Raw genomic sequence first — 21,503 nt, 5'->3', positions numbered from 1 at the left:
TAGCACCCAGGTGGTGTGGTGGGTGCAACCTGCTGCCTGTTCCTCCCCAGCACCGCAGGCAGGGTGTGCGTGCAGAGGAGGGAAAAATCTTTCAGTGGTGTTTTTTTCACTGCAGCCACTGATGTGAAGCCAAACTTTGCCTGGTTCTGGTACCTTCCCTGATTGTCCCAGCAGTTGGCATTGCTGGTTGGCAATGTGAGCCCCGCTGTCACATCAGGCGCTTCCATGGCTGTCAGGGAGCGCAGCACCTTATCACCTAATCCTATGGTTTTATCCTTGCAGGAAAGCTTGCCTGGAGCATCAAGAGGAGGCTGGGGTTATAAAAACCTATTGCCGGGTGCCTCCGAACTGCCCTGCTTAAGCTTATCCCTGGAAGCAAACTTTTTGAGCAAGCATTAAGGGATTTTTTTTTTTGAATAGTCTAATTTGCTGCTTGCAAGTGTTCAGAGGCGTAATCTGCTTTGATGCTTCAATTAGGGAACAAAACCGCACCGTGTGAATAGACCGGAGCCAAATCAGGTCCTGGCTGAAAAACACCAGAAGTAACTGCTTGAAACACTTCTGCTGGTGTGTTATTAATACCTTATTTTGTGAACACTTTGGAATAGTCAATAAGTTAAAAGGAAAATAACGTCTGGATTCTGGCTTATTCAAAAAAAATGCCATTATATCTCTTTTGAATAATTTATTGCTATGAAGTCACTCTCAGCTGGTGGTTTTAATATTGTAAACAGATTGTGCGCCTATTAAAGAGTACCTGCGAACTTGGCAGTACAATTTTTGAGCAGTTTTTAGTGTTTCTTTTGAAGCTGTCCTGTAGATTTGCACGTCTAGCTAAGCATTTGTAATCTGGAAGGGAATGAAACCAAACTGTACAGTGGCTGAGCTATGAAGTTAAATGTAAAGACGGTGACAACAGAGCACATGGTGATTGTGGGGCCTCTATTTTTAGGGATCAAGGCTGTAATTTGCGTGGACTATGACATAAATGCTGATTTGAAGTTCCCAAATGAAGAGTTTGAAGGCAGAAATCATAGAGCGGCAAGCGGCTGTGTGGTCATATAGAAAAACTCTAAGGGTTTGATCCTACTGTTTGCCGGAGAGCCAGTAATGCTTAAAAGTCTGTTGTGCAGATGGAAAAGTTGCTGTCTTTGACTAAAGGCTCCTCTGAGGTTTCCTGGGTGGCAGTGCCAGCCTGGATGTCACTGGCATTTGATCACAGGTACCAACAAACACCGCTGTCCCACGGTGTTCCCCTGAGAGCTGCCGGGGGAGCTGGCAAGCCGACACCTAGAGATGCTTGGATTTCTCCTCCATTCATCTTGGGTCTGGAAAATTGAGGTTAAAAGGGTGTTTTCCATGTATAGGCAGAAATGCAAAAAGAACTGCTTATTTTGCGGTGCTTCAGTTCAGCTTTTTCCAGTTGTTGCAACTGGGAACCTCAGAGATACCTTGACATTAGTCCTAAGTCCAGATTCCTTCTAATTTCAGCCTTGTGGTTGCTTAGAGCTTTCCCCGTGGTAGGAACATTAAAGAGATGTCTTCTTATATATTCTTCTATATCCAATCAGATGTGAATTCATGCTGCAAATTCTCCCCTCAGACGGTGAACTTGTACGATGCCTTTCTTTTACCTGACTGTCTGTTTCTATGATATTTGTAGAACTTAAATTATCTTGAGCTTTTTTCCTCTGTCAAAAGGGATTGAAATCAAAGGTTGAATTCAAGAGTTATTGAAGTAGATGGACACACCTGTGGCAGCACAGAGATCACACATGGCTTATTTTCAGGCAAAACCAGCCTGAAAAAAAAAAAGACATTGCTGTCTTAACGAATTCGTTAGAAGAGGACGATTCCTTACGTGTCAGTTTAAACCTTCAAATTAAATAACTGTGTGTGGGTTCTGGTATACACCGGAGAAACGAGCGTTTAGTTGCTAGCAGTTGTAATTACAGAGGCGGCCAGAAGGCTGTGTAGTTTCTTTGGTGAAGATGTTTCCCTCTAGCATGCCAGCAGCTCATAGTCCAACTATTTCCTCTAGGTAGAACCCTTGTAGGGAGGAACCAGTTCTGCTCTAGCTCCTTGTGCTGGCAAAGCTACAAGAACAGGTTCTGCCTTAAATGAATGGAGGCAGCGTTTAAGATCCCACACAAGGAGCATGCACAGATCAGGTTTGCTAAGGACCTACACCAGCTCTGACCTTAACATCTCACACATTCCCTAGGAGGTGGTACAAGCGTGCCAAGTCCTTCTGCCAAGCTGGCCCTTCATGCAGAGTCTGAACCTACTTTTCTCTTGTTCCAGCTCTTCTCAGAAATGAGTTTCCTATTTTTCAGTCAAAACTGGAGAGGGGAAAAGAGAGTCAGGCTATTTACCACGTTCATGGGAGTTTTGGAGCAGCCAAAGAAAACTGAGTCACTTTGGAAAGGTTTTCTATAATCAGGTTTTCTACCCTTTTATTTTTTTTTTTACCCTTCCCCTGAAATAGAACGAACACCTTTGCCTGGCCAGCAGCTCAAAAATAAGCCAGCGGAGGATTTATTTCTTCCAATCAAGCCTGGTTAGTAACATGGTCTAGATAGATCACGTTGCAAGGTTTCCATCCGACAGCTGTTAATGCCTCTGAAGCCTTTGGTGACTTAGTCAAGGAACTCCAGTTCCTATCCCATTTTCTTTTCTTGGGGAAGGTGTTACTGCAGGAGAGCTGTAAATGGTTTCGCAGAGAGAAGTGTCACCTGAGGGTGGTCCCCAGCTGGCCAGGACTGGTGGTCCCCAGCTGGCTGTTTGTTTTAGATGGACACAGTTCTTCATCCTCCAGCCCTAAGGTGCACCTGGAACCTGGTGTTCACCGCCTGAGGGTATGGGCTTCTTGCATTACTGGAGCTGAAATGAGAGCACTGGTGGGTACTGGTGTGAGCAGGACTTGTGGATTGGCTTTGCGTCTGCTACAGGTGGTAGAAATCCCAAAGATTATTAGGGCATGGGTGACCGGTGAGTGGGATAAATGGTCCATGCTCAGCTGGCTTCAAGCTGGTACTTCATGGTAAGATCGGTGCCTGTGGTGTGGGCTCCTGCAGCTGTGCTGGCCGGGTCAGTGTCCATCCCTGTGGACGTGGCATGTGGTTAGTGCTCCAGTGGGAAATGCATGCTGTGCTCCAGAGGTGATGCCCAGGCGCTCTGTAAACACCCAGCGATAGCTGCATTAGGCATGTCCCAGCTTCCGCTGGAAGAGGCTGGGGATAAGGATTAAGCCTTGGCTTCAGGAAAGCCACTAGGGATATGTGAAATTTTAGCAGGATGCATGCCCCAAGTGGAAACTAAGTTATTAGGAAGTCAGAGCATTTCAAAAGCATCTAAATCTGGATGCTTTCCTCCTCTGTCAGTGAAGGAGTGCATTTAAGGTAGTAGTGCTTAACATCTGCATCTATAGATGTCACACTTAAAAATATACATGTATGCAAGCACTGGGGCTACAAAGTGGAGGTTAGAGGAGCGTGCAGATGGTGTGCAAAGAGGTGCAGAGGAGAGCGTCCTGGGCCCTCGTGAACCACATGTGGTGGAAGTACTGTAGAAAAGTATTGTGCTCCTGGGTCATCATTAAAGCCTGTGTGCTAATATGTCTAGACAGAGGGATGGATTTTAGAGTATGCAGCCTTAAATCAGGTATTTCTGAAATTCTGGAACCCTTACAGCTTTAGTTTTCAATTGTGTGTGTGTGCAGGTTGTTTTTAGAAGAAAAATAGCAAAATCGGCATCAGCTTTGTGGTCTCACATTGACGTCTGTCAAGATTATCAGCGTAGGACATGTGTATGGGCACCTGCATGTATCTATGCATATGGGTACATATATGAAACATCTATTAGGGATAACCTAACATGCAGCTGCTACATTAGAAAGAAAATATTTACTTCAATGTGATGAAATTTGAACTGGAAGTCATGCAGTTTAATAAAAACATGTGGTTTAGATTCCTTGTTCTTTGCACATGTTTCTAATATGTTGGGGGGGTTTCAGATCATCTGCCCAGAACACACAGCGTAAAGGAAGAACGTTTAAGAATGCTTATTCTTCAAATATAAAGACTGACTTTACAACAGGAGAATAAAGTTTGAGAGTAATGTCCTCTCTTTATTGTGGTGGAGAGAGGTGGAATAGTCAGGGGTTTCTTCTTTTCTTTCTTTGTTTCTCTCTCTTTTTTTTTGCCTTTAAAGACCTGAACTGTGTGCTATTATTTTCCCCCCTCTTTGCAAAATAGCTGCAGAAACTTCTCATATTATTTTTGCCTCTTATGTTACCACAGTGCTTGGCCAGGCTGTAGAGAAGGAGTGAATATAAAGCAGCCTTTTGTCACACCAGTCTACACAACCCTTCTCCCTGCCTGTCTGCCCTTCCAGGCTGGGGCTGCAGAGTACGGGAAGCTATTCAGTCCCATCCCACTTTCCATACCCATAACTGATTGTTTCACACCCAGAAATCCTTGCAGACAGATTGTGGTTTGTTTAACAGACATAAATATATTAAAATAGCTGGTGGAGCTGAGTGTCTGAGCATGACGATTGTTGACTTAAGGATATCTGTCTATTGGGTACTTTTTAGCAGCTCTTTGCATTTGCTGTATTTTCAAGGCATCTTGGCTGCCTTTCCTTTCCGTTCAGTCCCTACTGCTTGGCTGCTGCTTTGCCCTGGGTGTACTTTCCTGTCCCATCAAGAGTTACGATGTTTGTGCTCACTCAAAGGAGGAGAAAAGCAGACAAATCGACAGCTGAGTGCTGGCCCTGTGGATGGCAGTGCTTTTAAGAGGGACCTGGATCAGCAGGGGAACGGGGAGCTTGGAGTGGGAGGGATGCAAATATTCTGTTCCAGATATTCTGTTCCAGAGGACCGCAGTGCGTGGTGGTGATGCCACACGTTTGATGGAAAGCGGTCCGTACAGAGCTCTAAGGCGTGAGGATAAACAGAAGCCGAGGAGTCATTTCTCCTCTGGGTGGGTCCCGATCCCTTGTGCAATTAGCTGCAAGAGTTCTTAAAAGTATTTGTCCGCTTTGCAGCGCAGCCTGTGGAGCACGCAGCCGATGTCTGGTGGTTTGCAGCACCAGACATGAGTCAAAGGAAAGCTGGACGAGTCCCTTGGTACGTGCGTGGGATGGACGCTGCCTCCTGCTCTGCACTGCCTGACCTGGGATGCTCCTGAGGGAGCCTTGCAGCCAGTGTGGTGAGGATGAGGCTTAAACCACGGTCCAGTTTCTCCTGCCTTGGCCATGTCTACCTTCAGATTTTTTTTCTATTTTTTTTTCTAGCTTTGATTTTCCCATTTGCTGGAGAAAATCTCCTTTGCTACCAGCTGATATGCCTCTTGCGCAGCCTGACTCCACGGGTCCTGCTGCAACTGGAGGGCTGCATCAGGCGAACCTACTGGGAGATGCTGTGTTCTCCCACAGTGGCTTTTCCAGCTCTGAAACAAAACCCCTGGAGTAACGCATTGCTGTGATAGCCTTGCAGTAACTACTCAGAGTTGATAACTTTCAGTTCTTTTGCCAATGCCACCTGTTTTCCAGGCTGCCTCTTTCTTAAAGATTGCTTTGCTCTCCACCCTGAGTCCCTGAAGCTCTTGGGTCTTAATTAAATGGCAGGTTTCTAATCTGCTTTATCGGGTGTTTTCCACCCATTTGGTAGGTTTTCAAACGAAAACTGTTATCCAAGGCCGAGGCATCAGCTTTTAGCTAGGAAAGACACATCGCCCACTGCAAGCAATGCTCATTTATGGCTTACGGTGGGAGCTGTGCATTCATCTGAGTGCACAGCCCCCTTCAGTCAATTGGGGTCGAGGATGAATAAGGTGAAGTACAATTGCCTCAAAGCATAAAGCAGCCCCAGAGCTTTTTGGGGATCTTTAAACTGGTGATTAAATGTCCCTTGTGGAAGGATGGAGGTTCCAATTAGGCGAAGTGCCTGGGAACACATCAATGTTGGCAGTGAAGGGACCGGGAGCTGGTGCGGGGAGGATGGGACTGTGTGGTCAGAGTGGCAAATCTGGAGCTCGGCGTAAGCTCTTGCCCCATCATTAAACATCCATTCGAGCTTGGTCAGTTTTGTTCATCTTTTTCCCTTTTCTGTTCTCTTCAGGGTATCGCCAGTCCCTTCTTAAGAATCTGTTGGGGTAGGATGTGATGGGTTAAGTTGACAGGGGTAACAGAGGGCTGAGGAAAGGGCAACTGTAGAGGTATTGCATGAGACCAGAGAGAGAAAAAGGGCTCAGGGCTGCCAGGACTTGGTGAGGATTCCAGGGAAAGCAGCTGAAGGAAGTTAGCAATGATTAATAGTTTTGACAAACCCAGTCATTTGGAAAGGCAAAACAATCTTTCACCCACTGTGAATAAGAAATGGGAATGGTGGATGGGTCTGTCTGTCTCCTGTAAAGCTCTGTCATGTAAATAATCCATACTGCCGATGGCTGTGGTGTACGTTGTCTTTGGGAATTAGTTCTGTGGTGTCCCTTAAGTAAAAAAAAAAAAGGGGATGGGGTGGTATAAGATCTGACTTCACATTTACTCTGGCAAGCGCAGAAGGTGCTCAACATTTCAGCTGCTGCTGGGAGCCTATGTGCCTACGTTAGGGCAGGCGTTATTTACCTTGTGTGGTTATGAGAGCTTGGGGGAAAGTAGCTGCCTAGAAATGAACCTCCTATTAGTGTCTTCTGCTCTGCTAATGACTTGAGTCCTTGACTGGTATTTGGGTATTGGCAGAGCAACAGCTTCTTCGGGAGAGCTTTCCAGAATTAGCAAAGCCATCTGGCTTTTGTTCTCTTAGAGAAGCACTTGTCCTTCCCTTCCAGTAACGAATCATTGCTAAACTGCGTGTAATTTGTATTCCAATATGATGCTGACAGACCTACAGCACGCTGTGGCCTCTGCACGCGTGTACAAAAACAGCTCCTTGCTCAAAAAGCCTCTTTTTCATAGTCATAAAGGTCATAGAGCAGCTGACCAGAGCATCCAGCAGTTATGGATGGAAGAGGCATGACATGACGTTGCCTGACCGCGTTTTCTTACGTTGGAGCAGGGCTGGATGTTGAGGACAGCTTGGAGTGAAGGGTAGCAGGGCAAGAGGCACAGAGGGGAGGTTGTGCTCCTCTGCCCTGTTCCTTCAAAGCAAGTGCCCAGGGCTAACAACAAGTTAATGGGTCCCTACGTGATAGGACACTGGGTTCTTCCCTGAGATTATAAAATATAGAGGTTGAAAATTATTGGGGAGGTTAATTACCTTTGAGCCAAAGGGCTTATTTTCTTCTTGTTGCTGTGGTCAGGGGAAGAGGCATGTGGGCTGTCCAAGTAATTACTGTAGTTTCTGTTAAGTTTAATAACAGAAATGCTAAGGTGGGTTGGGGATGGAGGATGAAGCTGATGTGTTGTGGGAACAGGGTTTCTTAAGGTACCTTCTCTCCCAAACCGAGATGTAGTGAGAAAGAGAAACTATCATCAGCCCTTAAGAGGGGGTTTTCCTTGAAGCTGTATTTAGTTCAAGGGAAATTTATATCCCTTTTCTGTGTAATTAAACCTGTTTTTTTCTAAAGAAGGCTCGGAAGAGGCTCCTATCTGAGTGCCAAAAGCCAGGAGGGAGCCATTCTTGTGGTGACTGGAGCCTGACAGGCAAAATAGCAGAGGTCTCGCAGCAAAGCTGCCCCGTGTGTTCCTGCGGCCCCTCTGCGTGGGTTGGGGAAGCAAACATCCGGGTTGGGCTTATCCAAACCACCAAATATCTGTAGCTGACTCATGATTGCATGTGAGTTGAGGCTTTTTTTTTTTTTTTCTATTCTTTTTAGCCAGACCTTCAGCTATTGCCTTCGCATTTCACTGTGCAAAATTTTTGGAAGCCCAAAGGATGCCCTTTGGGTACCAATTGCTCCCCCACTGCTGTGAGCTCACTCTTGTCCACAGCTGGCCAGTGAGAGGGATGCAGGACGCAGGTATGCAGGAGCCGGCAGCAGGGGTGATGAGGCCTCATCTGACCCCATGGCTGCAGTTTGGCTTCTTTTCTGGAGCAGCTGTGTTTAAATAAAGGACTCTGGGATGATGCCAGTACAACAAAGGATACAGCAATGCTCTGAGTAGTTACCATACCTCTAAGTTGGGATCTGTCTGCACTGGGGGCACAGTGTGCTCTGGGTCTTCCCTTCTTTCTTGACTTCTCCAATACCACTTTTACTCCAACATGTGCAGGCAAGGAACATCTTGGAGCCCAGGAGCAGGGCAGCCACTGCGTCCTTAGCAGAAACTCTCCATCCATGGGCAAGTGGTGCTGACAGGTTTTATCAAGTGGAACATCTGAAGGCTGGCAGGCTGTCTCCGAGACAGGGATTAGTTTTTTTGGAAGCTCGCTGGTGGCTGAGATCTCTAAGCATTCACTTCACAGAGCTACATTGAACCTCTGCCACTCTTAAACCCACCTGACTGACTTTGTATTTATGGAACCAGTGAGTTTGTCATAATAAAACTCAGCAACATCCCAATTGCTTCCAATAATTTTGCGGATTTTCTGTGTGCATGTACAATTGTTTGTCCTAGGCCCGTGGTTGTCCAATTTAAATGTCAAAAGGCACATCAAGCAGCATTTATTCTTATGAATATTAAGAGTTCTGGAGTAGGTGATGCACAGAAACAACAGTCCAGTTAATTATCAGTGTGTCACAGTGAGAGCCCCAAAGAATCCCAGTGTTTATGGAGCTGCTGCCAATGCCAGATGAAGTCACTCTGATTATCCTCTCCAGCTGTTTGTTTTGTTGAACCACAGCGATTTCTCCAAGTTACTGCAGTTGATGTCATTGGAAGCGATGTGACATTTTTGCACACATATAGAATAAGTGTTAAAAAATGCTCCAGAAGAGTTTTTCCGTTCTTGTCTGGGAGCTGGCTGGGGAGTTGAATGGAGTTGAATTAAACTGGTTGGATGGAACTTAATCCATAAAGCAAATGAGTCATCCGGCATAAATGGCTTTACCATAAATGTCAGGTAGATTCTTACTGGTCCGGACAGTTAGCACTTACATTTGTTTGGTGGAGGAAATAAAAGCCTCGCATTTCACCATCATTTTCATAAATGTGCTGTCCTGCATCTTACTCTTCACGGGAAGTTCTATGAATAAAGGTCAAAATGTGATTTATTCCCCTTTTTAAAAACGATTTCTTCTGACGGATGAAATATTGGTTATTTTCAGGCAAAAAATGACCTCTTTATTCCTCCACTTCCAAATTTTTAATCAAACCAGTAAAGCCCAACTGTGCTTTGCCTCTCCCCGCTAACTAGTACGCTGGTTACCGCAGCGCTTTCTTGAACCCTCTGTGCCCAGATGTGCCCAACTTGTTCTCATACCAGCAGAGGACTTTACACTATCTGCATGGGTGGCTGAGACTGGAGGACACTATGCTGGTGACCTCTCCTTCAGGGCAATACCAATCTGTTCCTGACTTGCTCACTGACTTGGATACTTCTTTATTTTCAAGTAAGGCTTAAAGACCTAAATGACTTGGCTGGTAAAGTCTTTAAACCACTCTCTTGGTGTAATGGTAAGTTCTCTCTCTTACAAAGGCTTCATGGAAAATGCATAGCTGTTGCATGTGTGTGGAGAAATTATTGGTATCTTCGTTATCTCTGCTCTTGCTGAAAAAGCAGATGCTGACATAGGAAGGAGAGAGGCTTTGGGTATTTTGTGTAACCATAACAGTGAAAAAAATAGACACTTGAGCAAGGAACGGGAGCGGAGCTGGCTGCTGCCTTTGTCAGCCCGCGCTGGGGGCAGCTATGTCTTGGTGAAATTTATTAGTGGCAACACACTTGAGAGGACACAAAAAGCTTGCGAACCTCCCAGCACGGCTTGCTCTATTTAAAGTTGGCTTTTTAAATCAAAGAAATGGGGCTCTTGACAGCAGAGCTTTGTGCATCTTTTGTGAAGTTCAGATAGTGGGGCTTTTTATTACAGGCTAAATTAGCCCATTTTATTGTTTTGCACTGAGGGATGAGGTCAGTTGACTGGGAATCTTGCTAACAAGGTTTTACTCCTGTCTGCTTTTTACAAGTGTTAACACAGGGTATCCACCAGTGACGTGCACTTGCTTTAATGAAACAAAGATGAATGGTCAGTCTAGCAGCTCTGTGAGCTCTCCTTCCCCCACCACTGAGCTCCTCAACCCATGTCAGTGTGCTTGAGCTTGCTTATTCCCTGGGGCTCTCATTCCTCCAAAACCGGGTGCATTGGATTTTCCTTCTGACTTAGCATGCTGCCGGTGGAGCAACGAGAAAAAGATGAACTTTGCTGGCAGGGTGATTGATTTGGTTTGAAAAGGAAATGGGAAAATAGTAGGCATGTTGAATGATGCTCGTGAAGCGTGGTGAGGTCTGAAGGAGCTGTCTGAGGCGACTCACGCTTTTTCCTGGCACACATTGCATACAAAATTTATTCAGTTATGCACTGATTTTCTCAGGTTCTTGACCCAGAACTAGCAAGAAGCTTCCCTTGTTCATTTTCCCCTGCTCACTCAGCAGCAACCACCAGCGCGTCCTTTGGTGTGTTGAGTGAGGTTGGGGTTTCTGCCATGGCCCTGTGGCTCATGGGACTTGCAGGTGACATCTTTCCATGTACTGAAAGATGCTGCCTTGAGCCATCAGACCCAGAGGAACACTCAGCTCCAGTTGTGCTGCAGGGAAGCAGGGTGGGACCGAGCCAAGATTCCTCTCCGTGTGTGTTTCAGTAGCTGCCATCAGCAGAGACTAAAAGCAAACTCAGCTTTAGCAAATTCTCTTCTGCTTAACCTTTTGCACTGTGTTTAGCCAACATGCCTTTCCTTGCTTTATCTATTCCTCGAGGAAACACAGTTGTAGTCCTGGTCGCTTACAGGATGCAGACTATCAGTTCTCCTTGAGGTGTAAATCCAACCTTATCAGGAAGAAAAAGCTTTCAGCCTTCCTTCCTTGCCTCTCGGAGACAAGCATTAAGTCTGCTTTTGTGGCTGTTTTATTTCAGCTTATCCCAACAGTGCTGGACACTCCCCATAACCCTATGGAAACTGGGGAGCTTTAACCACCTAAGTGAGAGAAGGGTATAAATGGCTTAACTCAGCTGTCAATGAGGGGCAGGGGTGGTTGAGGTCTTGTGTGCAGAAATAGCAGCTGGAAGGATCTTGACATCATCAATGTTAAGCAAATTGCTTTGGCCAGGTTGGACATCCTCCCCTGGAGGGGCCTCCAAAGGCACAGCATGTTCTGTTGCTCTGAACTGTCTTTGGAGACAGGGACAATGTTATATGGTGTGAGTAACCCCATATCACCCCCATATTCCTTCAGGTCTCTGCTCAGAGCTGGGTGATGTCCTCTTGGTCACACCATGGCCGAGTTCACTCTGCAGGTCACATTGTCAGGTGGTGACCAGAGCTGGATGGGAAAGTGAAATGTTCTATGAGAATTTGGCATTTTCTATTTTCCCAGTACTGTATCATCATTCTTTTGGTGATTACATTGGGGAAAAAAAAATAGCCAGAATAGTAAAAAACAAAAAGGGAAAGGGAGGGAAAGACTATTTCTCTCTATTAAAATAGTAATTGAAAGCCATTTTGCAGACATTTCTATTAATTTTGTAAAGGTTATTCACAGGAAGCAATGACTAATAAACTTAAACTAATGCTCAATTTTAAGGTAATTTGTGTAGCGTGAGACAGATGTTACAGCGAGCTGCTGCAGGGATGGATGCGATAACCTGGAAATTGAGGAGGGAAACTCCAGGCAGCTGTAACCTGACTCTGGGAGCAGGGTAGGATACGGCCGGGTCCATACAGTCCTTGCAACCTTCTTTGCCAGCAGATCTGTGCCAAAGATGTAAACGTTATCTTGTGAAGTCGATGGTGTACGTTCACGGGAGACTGAGCTCCCTGTGGACGCAGCAGCGCCCGTGGCTGGAGCGAGTGCAGCTTGTGTGCACGAAGGCAGATTTGGCCTATGTTTTGAAGAATATCCTTTGGTTTTCCAGGAGGCTCTTCGCCGGTCTGGCCAGGCTCCATTCACAGCTTCTGGTTGTTATTACATACCCAAGTCATCCTCCCAGTTTTGCTGTAATGCTCCTCCTGATGCTTTAGCCATGTTTTTCTATCATTAAATAGAAAGACATCTACCCGGGTGTCTTTTGGGACCAACTGATGGGATGGAGCAGAGAAGTTTTGAAGCTAAGAAACAGTATTCTGGCCAGGGAAACTCCAGAGCCCAGCATGGGATGGAGCAGGAAAGGAGTTTGTTTATTGTTCATGAGATACTGCTGATTTGGGGTGGTTTCTCTTATTTTTACTGCACCCACTTGCCCGGGGCTGTCAGCACTGTTGGAGTCGTAGGGGTGACCTCTCCGCAGATGTGGTTATCTTTTGGGAAGGTGCATTCGGGACTGGGCATGAAGCACAGTGGCTTCACACCTCATGGAGCAACTGGAGATAAGTGCCTGCTTGACCTGGACCTGGACACAGGGAGGTTTCTGCCTGGTTCATCTCATATCTGTGTCAGAGAGGTCACCCTGTCAAGCGTTTTGCTTTTTGTTCCTTGGTGTTTTATCCCCTTGACTGCAGTCCTGGGCTGTTGTGGCTCCATGGGCAGCATCCACCTCTTAACTCTGTGGCTTTCCTTCTCCTCAGGGCGACATCCAGCAGCTCCTGATCGTGGCAGACCCCCGAGCAGCCCATGATTACTGCGAGCATTACAGCCCCGACTGCGACACCGCCATCCCCGACTCCCCCCAGTCCCAGGACCCCAACCAGGATGAATACGTAAGTCTCTTGCGCGGACTGGAGACACTCACCAAGGGATGGGGATGCTTTTGGGGCAGCAGCATCCAGCCCCATGCCACACTTGCTTCCTCCCGTTCACCTTCCCTGCAACTCATCTGCAAGGCACGGGCTGAAACAAAGGTTGCTTTGAAGATCTGCGGGTTCTGGCCTGGGCTCTGCCACCTTGGCTCTTGCCCTCAGGAGTTTCCCTTCCTTTCCTGCAGTCGTCCATGTTTCCAGAGACTGAAATGAATATTTGCTTAGAGCTTAAAAACTTGCAGGAGGGACAACCTTGAGCCGAGTGTGAGACCCTGACCTTCCCTGGTTGGTTGAATCCTGTCCAAAACAGGCGCCTGTATCTACGTTTTGTTTTTACTGTTGAACATGTGAAAAGACTAATCAGTTCTTCTTCAATATCCTTAAAAAAAAATGAGTATGAAAGGAAAGGGAAACATTTTTGCCTGTATATTTGGTATTTGAAGTTTGGTTTTGCTGAAGGGCTGCAGGCTCATCTGTGTAAGATGCTGTGCTAAGTATTTTTTGTTAGCCTCAGATCTTTGCTTTAAAAAAAACCCAGAAAAACAACAACAAAAAAGACCAGTTCAGGGTCCCTTTCTATTTCTGCTGCTCAATTAGAAATGCCTGGGCGTGACTGATCTCCAGAAGAGCATCACTCGAATGTTCCACATTTATAAGAGGTCTCAGGGTCAGCTCACAGCAATTAAAGTGCCTGGCATTCTCAGCCACTTCTCGGCATCTTGGCTGCTCTCTTGGTCTGATTTGCCGGTCCGTGTGCTGTCTTGTCTTCAGCTGGTCTCGGATCCACGGGCTCCTGCCGTATCCCCGCAAAGCTGTAAACATACCAACCTGTTCTGACTTAGCTTTGGGAGTGAATTCAAAACCTGCACCTAGCAGGGCTTTGGGGAGTAAAGCGATGCTCTGCAGCGAGGCACAGCCACCCAGACCCAGGGAAATGCCGTAACCGCTCCAGCAGCCCTTCTGGAGAAACAATAAATAAGGAAAATAAAATAGACTCTGGGATGGTCAAAATATGTTGTAGTAGGAAAATAAAACTCTTCTTTTGGAGCCAGCAGTTCAACAAGGGCTGGCTTGTAATGGAGCTTGTGTTGCTCCATGTAAGAATAACTCTTCCACGCGCCAGCGTCTGCTGCCAGTGAGAGCGATGGGCTGACGGAGAGATTTGCCATGCCCGGCTGTAACCAAATGTTTTGTTTGCATTTCATTTTGAAGAATGACTGACGCCTTGTGGAAAACTCTGAAAATATCTTAGTCTTGAAACCCTTCTGCCTGCGGGCCACGGGTGGATGGGAAGCAACACGGATGCTATTAATTGTAGTTGGATAAGTGAAAATAGCATCGCCGCTTCTCGAAGCAGCTGCGTGATTCCAGTGGCTTTTTCTCAGATTTGTGGCCTGGGAAGGTTAAAGAAATGAATGTTTTTCTATTCTTATCGTGTTATCTTGGGTGACTGAATTGCTGCAGGGTAGGTTCATCCTGTCTGAAATGGGAATACGTGCCACAGGACGGCATCCTCAAGTCACAGCCATTGCCAAAGCCAGGCTGTTTGTGAAGGTATCAAAGGTGATGATGAACAAAAGGGAGGGAAAGATATCGCCACCATGGCATGGCCGTGTTGACATGAAATAATGTCTAAAAGAGCTGTCAGGAATGTGCTTGGGTGCTGCCAGCTTATTTTCTGCTTCTCATCTTCTCCTTGCAGTACACCGACGGAGAGGGAGAAGGTGACACCTACTACTATGAGTACCCCTACTATGAAGATGTTGATGAAGCTGTAAAGCCAGAAGCACCTACCACCAAACCTAACACTCCTGAAGTGGCTGCTGGAGAGAGACCTGAAACTAAGCAGGTACTGACACGGGGTCCTTGCAAAGCTGCTCTTGAGAAATAGCACCTTTAAAGAGGTGGAGGTGGAGGATGATGGAGAATTGGTTTTGTCTCTCTGATTCTGGTGTTTTATTTCTGCAACAGGACTATCCTGCGCCCACACCATCACCTGCTGGAGGGGGCCCTGGCAAGCGGCCGAAAGGGGATGCCACGGTGGATGACCCCCTCGTGGATGAGTACAACTATGAAACCATTAACGAAGAGTACTTCACACCTCTCCCCTATGAAGATGTCAACTACAATGAAGAAGTAGACCCCCAGGGTGGACTCACTGAAAATGCAGTGGAAGCGGAACTCCCCACGAGTACTGTCATCACCTACAATGAAACCGATGTAATTTTGATGAATGTTTTTTCCTTTTGCATTGGGTTGTTTTGGGTTTTTTTTAAACCAATTCAGGTATTTTATAGCTCTGAGAGCAAAGGAGATGTGATCACCCATATGGTCAATCTGTAAGTAGTTCGGGCAGCTGTTGGAAGAGGAAGCTTCTTGTAAAGCATTTTCAATACAGATCTTTCAAGGTGTGGAACACAGATATTTAGAATCTGGTTGAGAATTATTCCCCTGGAAAAATCTGTTCATGTTGACATCTGCATTTCCCTGTGCAAAATGCTTATCTGACAAGAAAAATGAGGGTTGGTGTTTAAATCTGAGTAAAAGCGCTTTGTTTTAAAGCTATTAATATAAATCCTTAAAAAGTTGATTTGATGGAGAACATCAATATTTTTCACTTTAATGTCCTCACTGAATAGCATCATTATATTTTTCATTTCAATACTGGGATAAACCCTTGATTTCAGACTACTGCATTCAGCCAGAGAGAGACCCTCTGTTTTGAGCACCGATCTGCTCACAGATGAGATCAGTCCAGATCCCACAGCTGACGTTTCTGTTGGAGCAATTACATTTCCAATTACCCACTCTTTAATACACTTCAGCTGAAATGCATTGCACTTAAGCCTCTTCTGTCCTTAAGACTTGCCCAGTTTTTGCCTTTTATATTGGTCTTTAAATAGTTGAACATTGGTCTGAGATGAGACTGAGATACTGTCATGCAGCTGTGTGCTGTGTAGCTCACCATGCAAGGAAATAACTGTCCTAGATGAGGCAAATTCTTCGTTATCCAGGAGTGTCAACAGTGAGATAAAGTTTCCTGGGAGGTAAGATGAGACTTGGCAGAGTTTTGTGGTTCCTCCTCAAAAGGAGAACTACTACTTGGTTATTGGACTGCCAAACCTCAGGGCTTTCAGGAGGGCATTGGAGGGTGGCAAAAAGAGGCAGCAAAAGTTGGCCGATGTGTTTGGAGTTGGACCTGGAATATTGAATGAGAAGGTGTCAGGGAAAGTGTCCAAGCAAAGAGCTGAGCAGCTGGAGCGAGGCAGGAAGGGAGCCAACTGCCTGAGGGCTGGTGGCACATCAGGGCTTGGGTTTAGCCAACGGGGGATAAAAAATGCTGTGGTGAAGGAGATTGAGCAGCCCAGAATGATACACAGAAAGAAACAGAAAAGGCACCTATTGAGGAATCAAGTGCCAACCTGAGAGAACCCATGGATGGGAAATTTTTGTTTCCTGACAATGAGTCAGAAATCTTTGGCCAAGCTTGAACTTTCTAATAGAGAGGAATTAAAGATTGGATAGCATGACCTTAAAAAAAAAAAATGGATGAGGAAGTAGGAGGCTCAAGGGCTGCTTTAGTTGTTAGGAAAAGGAAATAAGAAGAGGAAGAAAGTTCAGGTAGGGAAACACACGGCGAAGCTTTCCTATGTGAAAGCTCAGCCTGCTCTTGGCAAAGCATCTCACAGGGGCAGAGTGCAAACTGTTCACTTCCAGCAGCTCCAAAAGAGACAGCGTTTGGATAGAGAGGGCTGTAGGGCTGCTCCTGGGGTGGAAGGTTGCTCCAGTGAATCTTTCAGCTTAAGCAGAGAAAAGGACACAGCTTGCCTCGCTGAAGGAGATTCCCGTGCTCTGAGGTGAAGGCTTAACACAGTGTGACCTGGGGAAGACTCCCAGATGTGCCAACCTGAGGGACAAACACCTAAGAGCATATGGATTTCAGGTTTACACCTTGGGGTGGGAGCTAAGGGCCCTTCATGCAACCATGATCTCCTGGGCAAGGCGAATCCTTTAATCCAGACCAAGCTGCTCTATGAGCGGTATGGAAGTGAGGATCAGGAGCTTGTGTGTGTCATTGCCTGCCTACTACCTGTTGTTAGGATCAGGGTTTCTGTGGGAGACAGGCTGCTGGAGTGCTTGGAGAAGTTTATTTGCTCTGAAAGAAACCCAACCAAATTTTTTTGGCTAGTTTAGGAAAGAAATTAGTGCTTGTGGTCACAAATAAGCGTGGCATGATTTCAAGTAGTCCAGGTTTCCGTTGGCAGCTGGAAACCGTTCCCAAGCTGTGGCTCGGGGATGCAAGCGTGTGGCAGGGCGGAGGCTGACTGCGACACCGGGCTGTGGGATCCAACAGGATGATGTTGGTCTGAGGCACAACAGTCACTTTTAGCATCCCCTCGCAGGCCTGTTGCAAGGTCAGGATGGGTCTGTTGCTGTTGAAGTTCACCTCTCCGTGTTTTGGGAAGACTCCTAATTCCTACGGTGGGAATTAAAATAGGATTTTTGTTTTATACAAGTGGAACTGTGGAGCCTGCACGAGAGGTTTTGGAGGCAGGTGCAGTCACTGAACTCTCCTGGGCTTGGGTTTCGTTATGGCTAATAACTCCATGATAAATGCCAGGGAAGCGGTTCTGAGATTTAGGAGGCAGCAATGCTCCTGTGAACAAGAGGAGCTGGGGACAGATATATTTCGTTCATTGCTTGCTGTTCGTCAGGCAGTTTGCTTTCCTTGTCCGGATGCATACAGCAGGGCTTTACGTCTGCCTTGCTTCTCAAAAGGGAAGACTGAGAAGTGATTTAAATGAAGCTTTTATCAGCAAAGGGGACGCGTGATACTTAGCACAGTGATTTTTGAACCTCCTCTTTCCTTTGTGGACTGTTTTCCGATTCAGGTTGTCTAACAGCATGGTTAAGGAGATTATTTTTAGGCTCTTGTTCTGTTTTTCTTTCTCCAAAGCACCTGCAAATCTCAGCATGGAGGCCTTCCCTCCTCTGCCCAGTTATTCAAAATATCACATCTTGCCATGCAAATTGATTTGGGGACCTTAATCAGGATATCAAAACAAACATTTTTGACATTAATTTCAAAAAATGCAATGTGAAAAAAGCTTGCTATGTTATCTCCAAAAGCTTTTATAGCAAGATAAACAGGTTTTAAGTGCAAACCTAGCTAAAAGATTTCAAACAGAATAAAAGATGTATGGTAGCACTGGATCCATTTGAATGATATGAAGGAAAACGAGTACTAACCCTTCCATATTTTCTAATAGAGTAATCACCAAACTAATTTCAGGAAAGACTAGTTGATATTTGCAGCAGTAAAAGAAGATGGGGTGGCAAAGTAATGATTGCCTTTGCCACTGGGCTTATTCTTACTTTAAAACCTCTTGAATTTAGATACAGATGCTCACGCTTAGGGATTCTGAGCAGTTTTGGCACAGAAATGAGGTCAGAAAGTGGTGGTGGCATTTAAGTGATTTTGAATTCATAGTAGCGAGGGGATAATTTGTCTGGGAAGCGCTGGAAATAATTCAATTCATAGACCATTTTGGTCATTACCTGAATGGGAAAGAAACAGAAGAAAATATTCTAGGCACATTTTCTTCTTTACATGGTGTTCAGAGTAAAGGTTGGCTGTGAGGCTGCAGAAAGCCCAGTAGTACAGAGAAAGGCAAGGGTTCTCTTACATGTTAGATGTCCTTGTTTGTGGTCCATAGCATCCCTTGCTGAAAGGATTCAGAAAGGATTCAGGGTTTAATGCATCAGATTTGTAAAAAATTCACCTTCTGTGCTTTGGACAAGCACAATCACAGCTTAGATCCCAGACTAAACAAACAGGAAGGTTTTATAGACAGGAACTTGGATTTTTCCACATTTCCTCCTGCAATCGGATACTCATAGTGACACATTGTGGTTTTGATATGGATTTTATGTATGCAAGTTGATGTGTGACTTTTTAGGCTTAATAATCCATTGTCTCTAATATTGAGACTGTGACAGATAAGTAAAACTTCCATTCTCTGTTTCTTTAGGCCTTTAGACTTTGCAGGATCCTCCTGACACGAGCTGTTTCTTTGTGGTGTGTTTTCTTTTCCTCGCTCTGACTTTTACACTCACAGTGTTATTTTGGGAGTTGACAGAGAAATCTTCATGAAATGTCATGAAGAGCCCCCAACCTTCTTGCCTGCCATTGCAAAAGACTCTTGGGGGTCACTGGAGACCTTAAAACTCCATAATTTAACATTCCTTGTGGTGTTGATTTGCAGCTATTATTATGAAGTGCAGCCTCCATGATCTTCCCCTTAGATTTTCAGCCTTGAGAGATTTGCAGCCTGATGTATTGCTGATCTTTTGCTTCCAGGCTGCTCAAGGAGGAGATGACCTGGATAAAGATTTCACTGAGGAGACGATAAAAGAATATGATGGGAATTATTACGATACCTATTACGACCGAACAGTCTCTCCCGACATTGGCCCTGGCATGCCTGCTAACCAGGACACCATCTACGAAGGGGTGAGAGTGCCTTTTCCATTCAGGATAAGCCTACGTCAAAATGTTTGTCTGCCCATAATTGTAGCGAAAGGACTCGTGATGCAAAACCCTGAGAGAGCATCTCACTTGCATTCATCCACCTGCAATGCATTTGTGTGTTGCACAAGGAGAGGAGGAGGTGTCCGTTTTCTTTTCTACATATATATCAGCAGTTTTTGGTCCCAGGATCTCTGATTCCTTCTCAGAGTGGTGATGCTGACACAGGTGATGTCATCTTTATCTGACTTTGTGTTTCCCTTGTGTGCTGCAGATCGGTGGCCCACGGGGTGAGAAAGGACAGAAAGGAGAGCCTGCGATTATTGAGCCGGTAAGGATCAGCTGGTTTTTTTGGTTGGGTTATTTTTTCTTCCCAAGGAAAACGGTACCCAGGGTATGCTCAGTGTGGCTTGGTGCTCTCACTGGTACAGCTGGGCGGAAAATTTCCCACGGAAGAATTAACTTGGTTCATTTAAAAACTTTTAATCTAAAATATTGTAATTATTTTTCTTATTACACTTCACGAAGTGACCTAAATCATGAAGGAAGTGCAGAATTTCCCATGAAATCTCTCATTTAACAGAATAAAATCTAGGCCTTTTAGAGCTGAGGCATTGAGCAGAAGGCATGTCTCACCTCTCTGGGGGTTTGGAGCTGCAAACCTGTTCCCCAAGCGCCTGCAGCCAGTGGCCAGGTCATATCCTGACCTGAACTTGCAGCTTGGGGCTGCCTTTAATTGTGCAACTAATGGGTTCATCTCTGTGGAAATAAAAGGGTTTTCCCTGCACACAGCTGTGGGAGCAGAGAAGAGATGGGAGGTTTGCTCTACGCCTGCTCTGGGGTCCACCAGCCTTCTGCTTTCAGAGAAACCCTGTATCGTCCCAGGTGAAACCTGGCACTCTTTCTTTTCAGTTCTGTTTCTGAGGTTGTTTTTCTTTCTAAAGAACAGTCATAAACTGTCTGTGCCCTTTGCAGTGTGCAAATAAAGTGGGTCTTGAACGGAGCAGCCCCTTGGGGTGAGGATGGCGCTGGTCCCCAGCTGCCCTCGTGGTGGGGACGGCTGGGGTTTGCGCCTCTTGAGCAGAGCTGTTGGTTGTGGCTGTGTGTCCGTCCCTCACTGTGTGCCAGGGATGCTGAGGTACCCCTCTACCTGCTCCTCCCTAGGCTGGAAACGATGCTTCAGGTCCTCGCAACCACCGTCCCCGAAGGGCCGAGAACACGCTCGCTGCGCACCAGCAACTCAATTAACCTAATTTTCCTTGGCAGAGGGCCAGCGCGGCGCCCAGCAGCACGGCAGCACTTCCCATCGCTCGGAGGCCATTATTTTACTTTTAACTCTTCCTTCCTTGCCTGATTCTTTTGCAGAGAGCAGGGGGTACCCAGGGTGCAGCAGCGGGTCTTGAAAAGCCCAAGCGAGTGCCTTATAAAAACATTTCCTACCTTTCCTTCCTTCTCCTTCTTTCTGGGTCTCCCTCTGCACACAAAGGGATTTGCTTATGGAAAGGGTGGGTGGCAGCTGAACCCCATGAAGGCGACGGCTGAAATCCAGCCCTGCCCTGTCCAGGACCATTCTGAAAATGTTACAAAGCGAACAAAATAGTTAAGATTAATCATCCAGAAAGAATTTGGCTGCCTTCACTATTTCAAAACACTGGAGCATGTATAGCTTTTGCCAGAAAGTAAACAAGACCAAATGCCGTCTTTTCCCTCTCTGTGCGGTTCTTCTTCAGCAGGGAGAAATTCAGATTTGCTGCACCCTTTAGTTTTCTTTTTTTCTTTTTTTTTTTTTTTTAATGAGAGCTGCAGCAGAGGTGGAAATAAAAACCAAACATGTCAGATTCTGCTGGATTTTCTCTCCTTTTCCTTCAGTCTGTCCTTCAATCCTTGCTCTGTGCTGACGCTTGCTGGAGGCAGCAGGGCAGCACAGGCGCAGGGATGCAGCCAGGGGTGGTTGGGACCCCCTGCATCCCAGCTCTGGAGGCATCAGGCTGCTTCAGCCTCCTTAGAGCCTTCTGTCCTTCCTGGAGGACCCTGGTACCCGCACCCATCTTCAGGAAGGATTTGTGCAGCCTTTGCATGGCACCTTTGTGTTGCAGCCAGGTTTTAGGCTGTTGCTGGGATATTACCTTCACGTGTGGGC

The 21,503-nt window shown here is 46.0% G+C and overlaps 1 protein-coding gene across 2 annotated transcripts in view; it reads left to right on the top strand.

The window, feature by feature from the left end:
• COL5A1 (collagen type V alpha 1 chain) overlaps positions 1 to 21,503 on the top strand; it is a 154,743-nt gene that overhangs the window by 55,615 nt on the left and 77,625 nt on the right. For both annotated transcript variants that reach the window (XM_009569507.2, XM_009569506.2), the window contains exons 5-9: positions 12,664 to 12,795; positions 14,537 to 14,683; positions 14,806 to 15,054; positions 19,196 to 19,348; positions 19,638 to 19,694. In XM_009569507.2, the coding sequence (XP_009567802.1) occupies positions 12,664 to 12,795; positions 14,537 to 14,683; positions 14,806 to 15,054; positions 19,196 to 19,348; positions 19,638 to 19,694 (738 nt within the window). The remainder of the gene's footprint in view (positions 1 to 12,663; positions 12,796 to 14,536; positions 14,684 to 14,805; positions 15,055 to 19,195; positions 19,349 to 19,637; positions 19,695 to 21,503) is intronic.

This window comes from Cuculus canorus, chromosome 19 (assembly GCF_017976375.1).
Source record: "Cuculus canorus isolate bCucCan1 chromosome 19, bCucCan1.pri, whole genome shotgun sequence".
NCBI lineage: Eukaryota > Metazoa > Chordata > Aves > Cuculiformes > Cuculidae > Cuculus > Cuculus canorus.
This window is presented reverse-complemented; position numbering and strand designations above follow the sequence as displayed.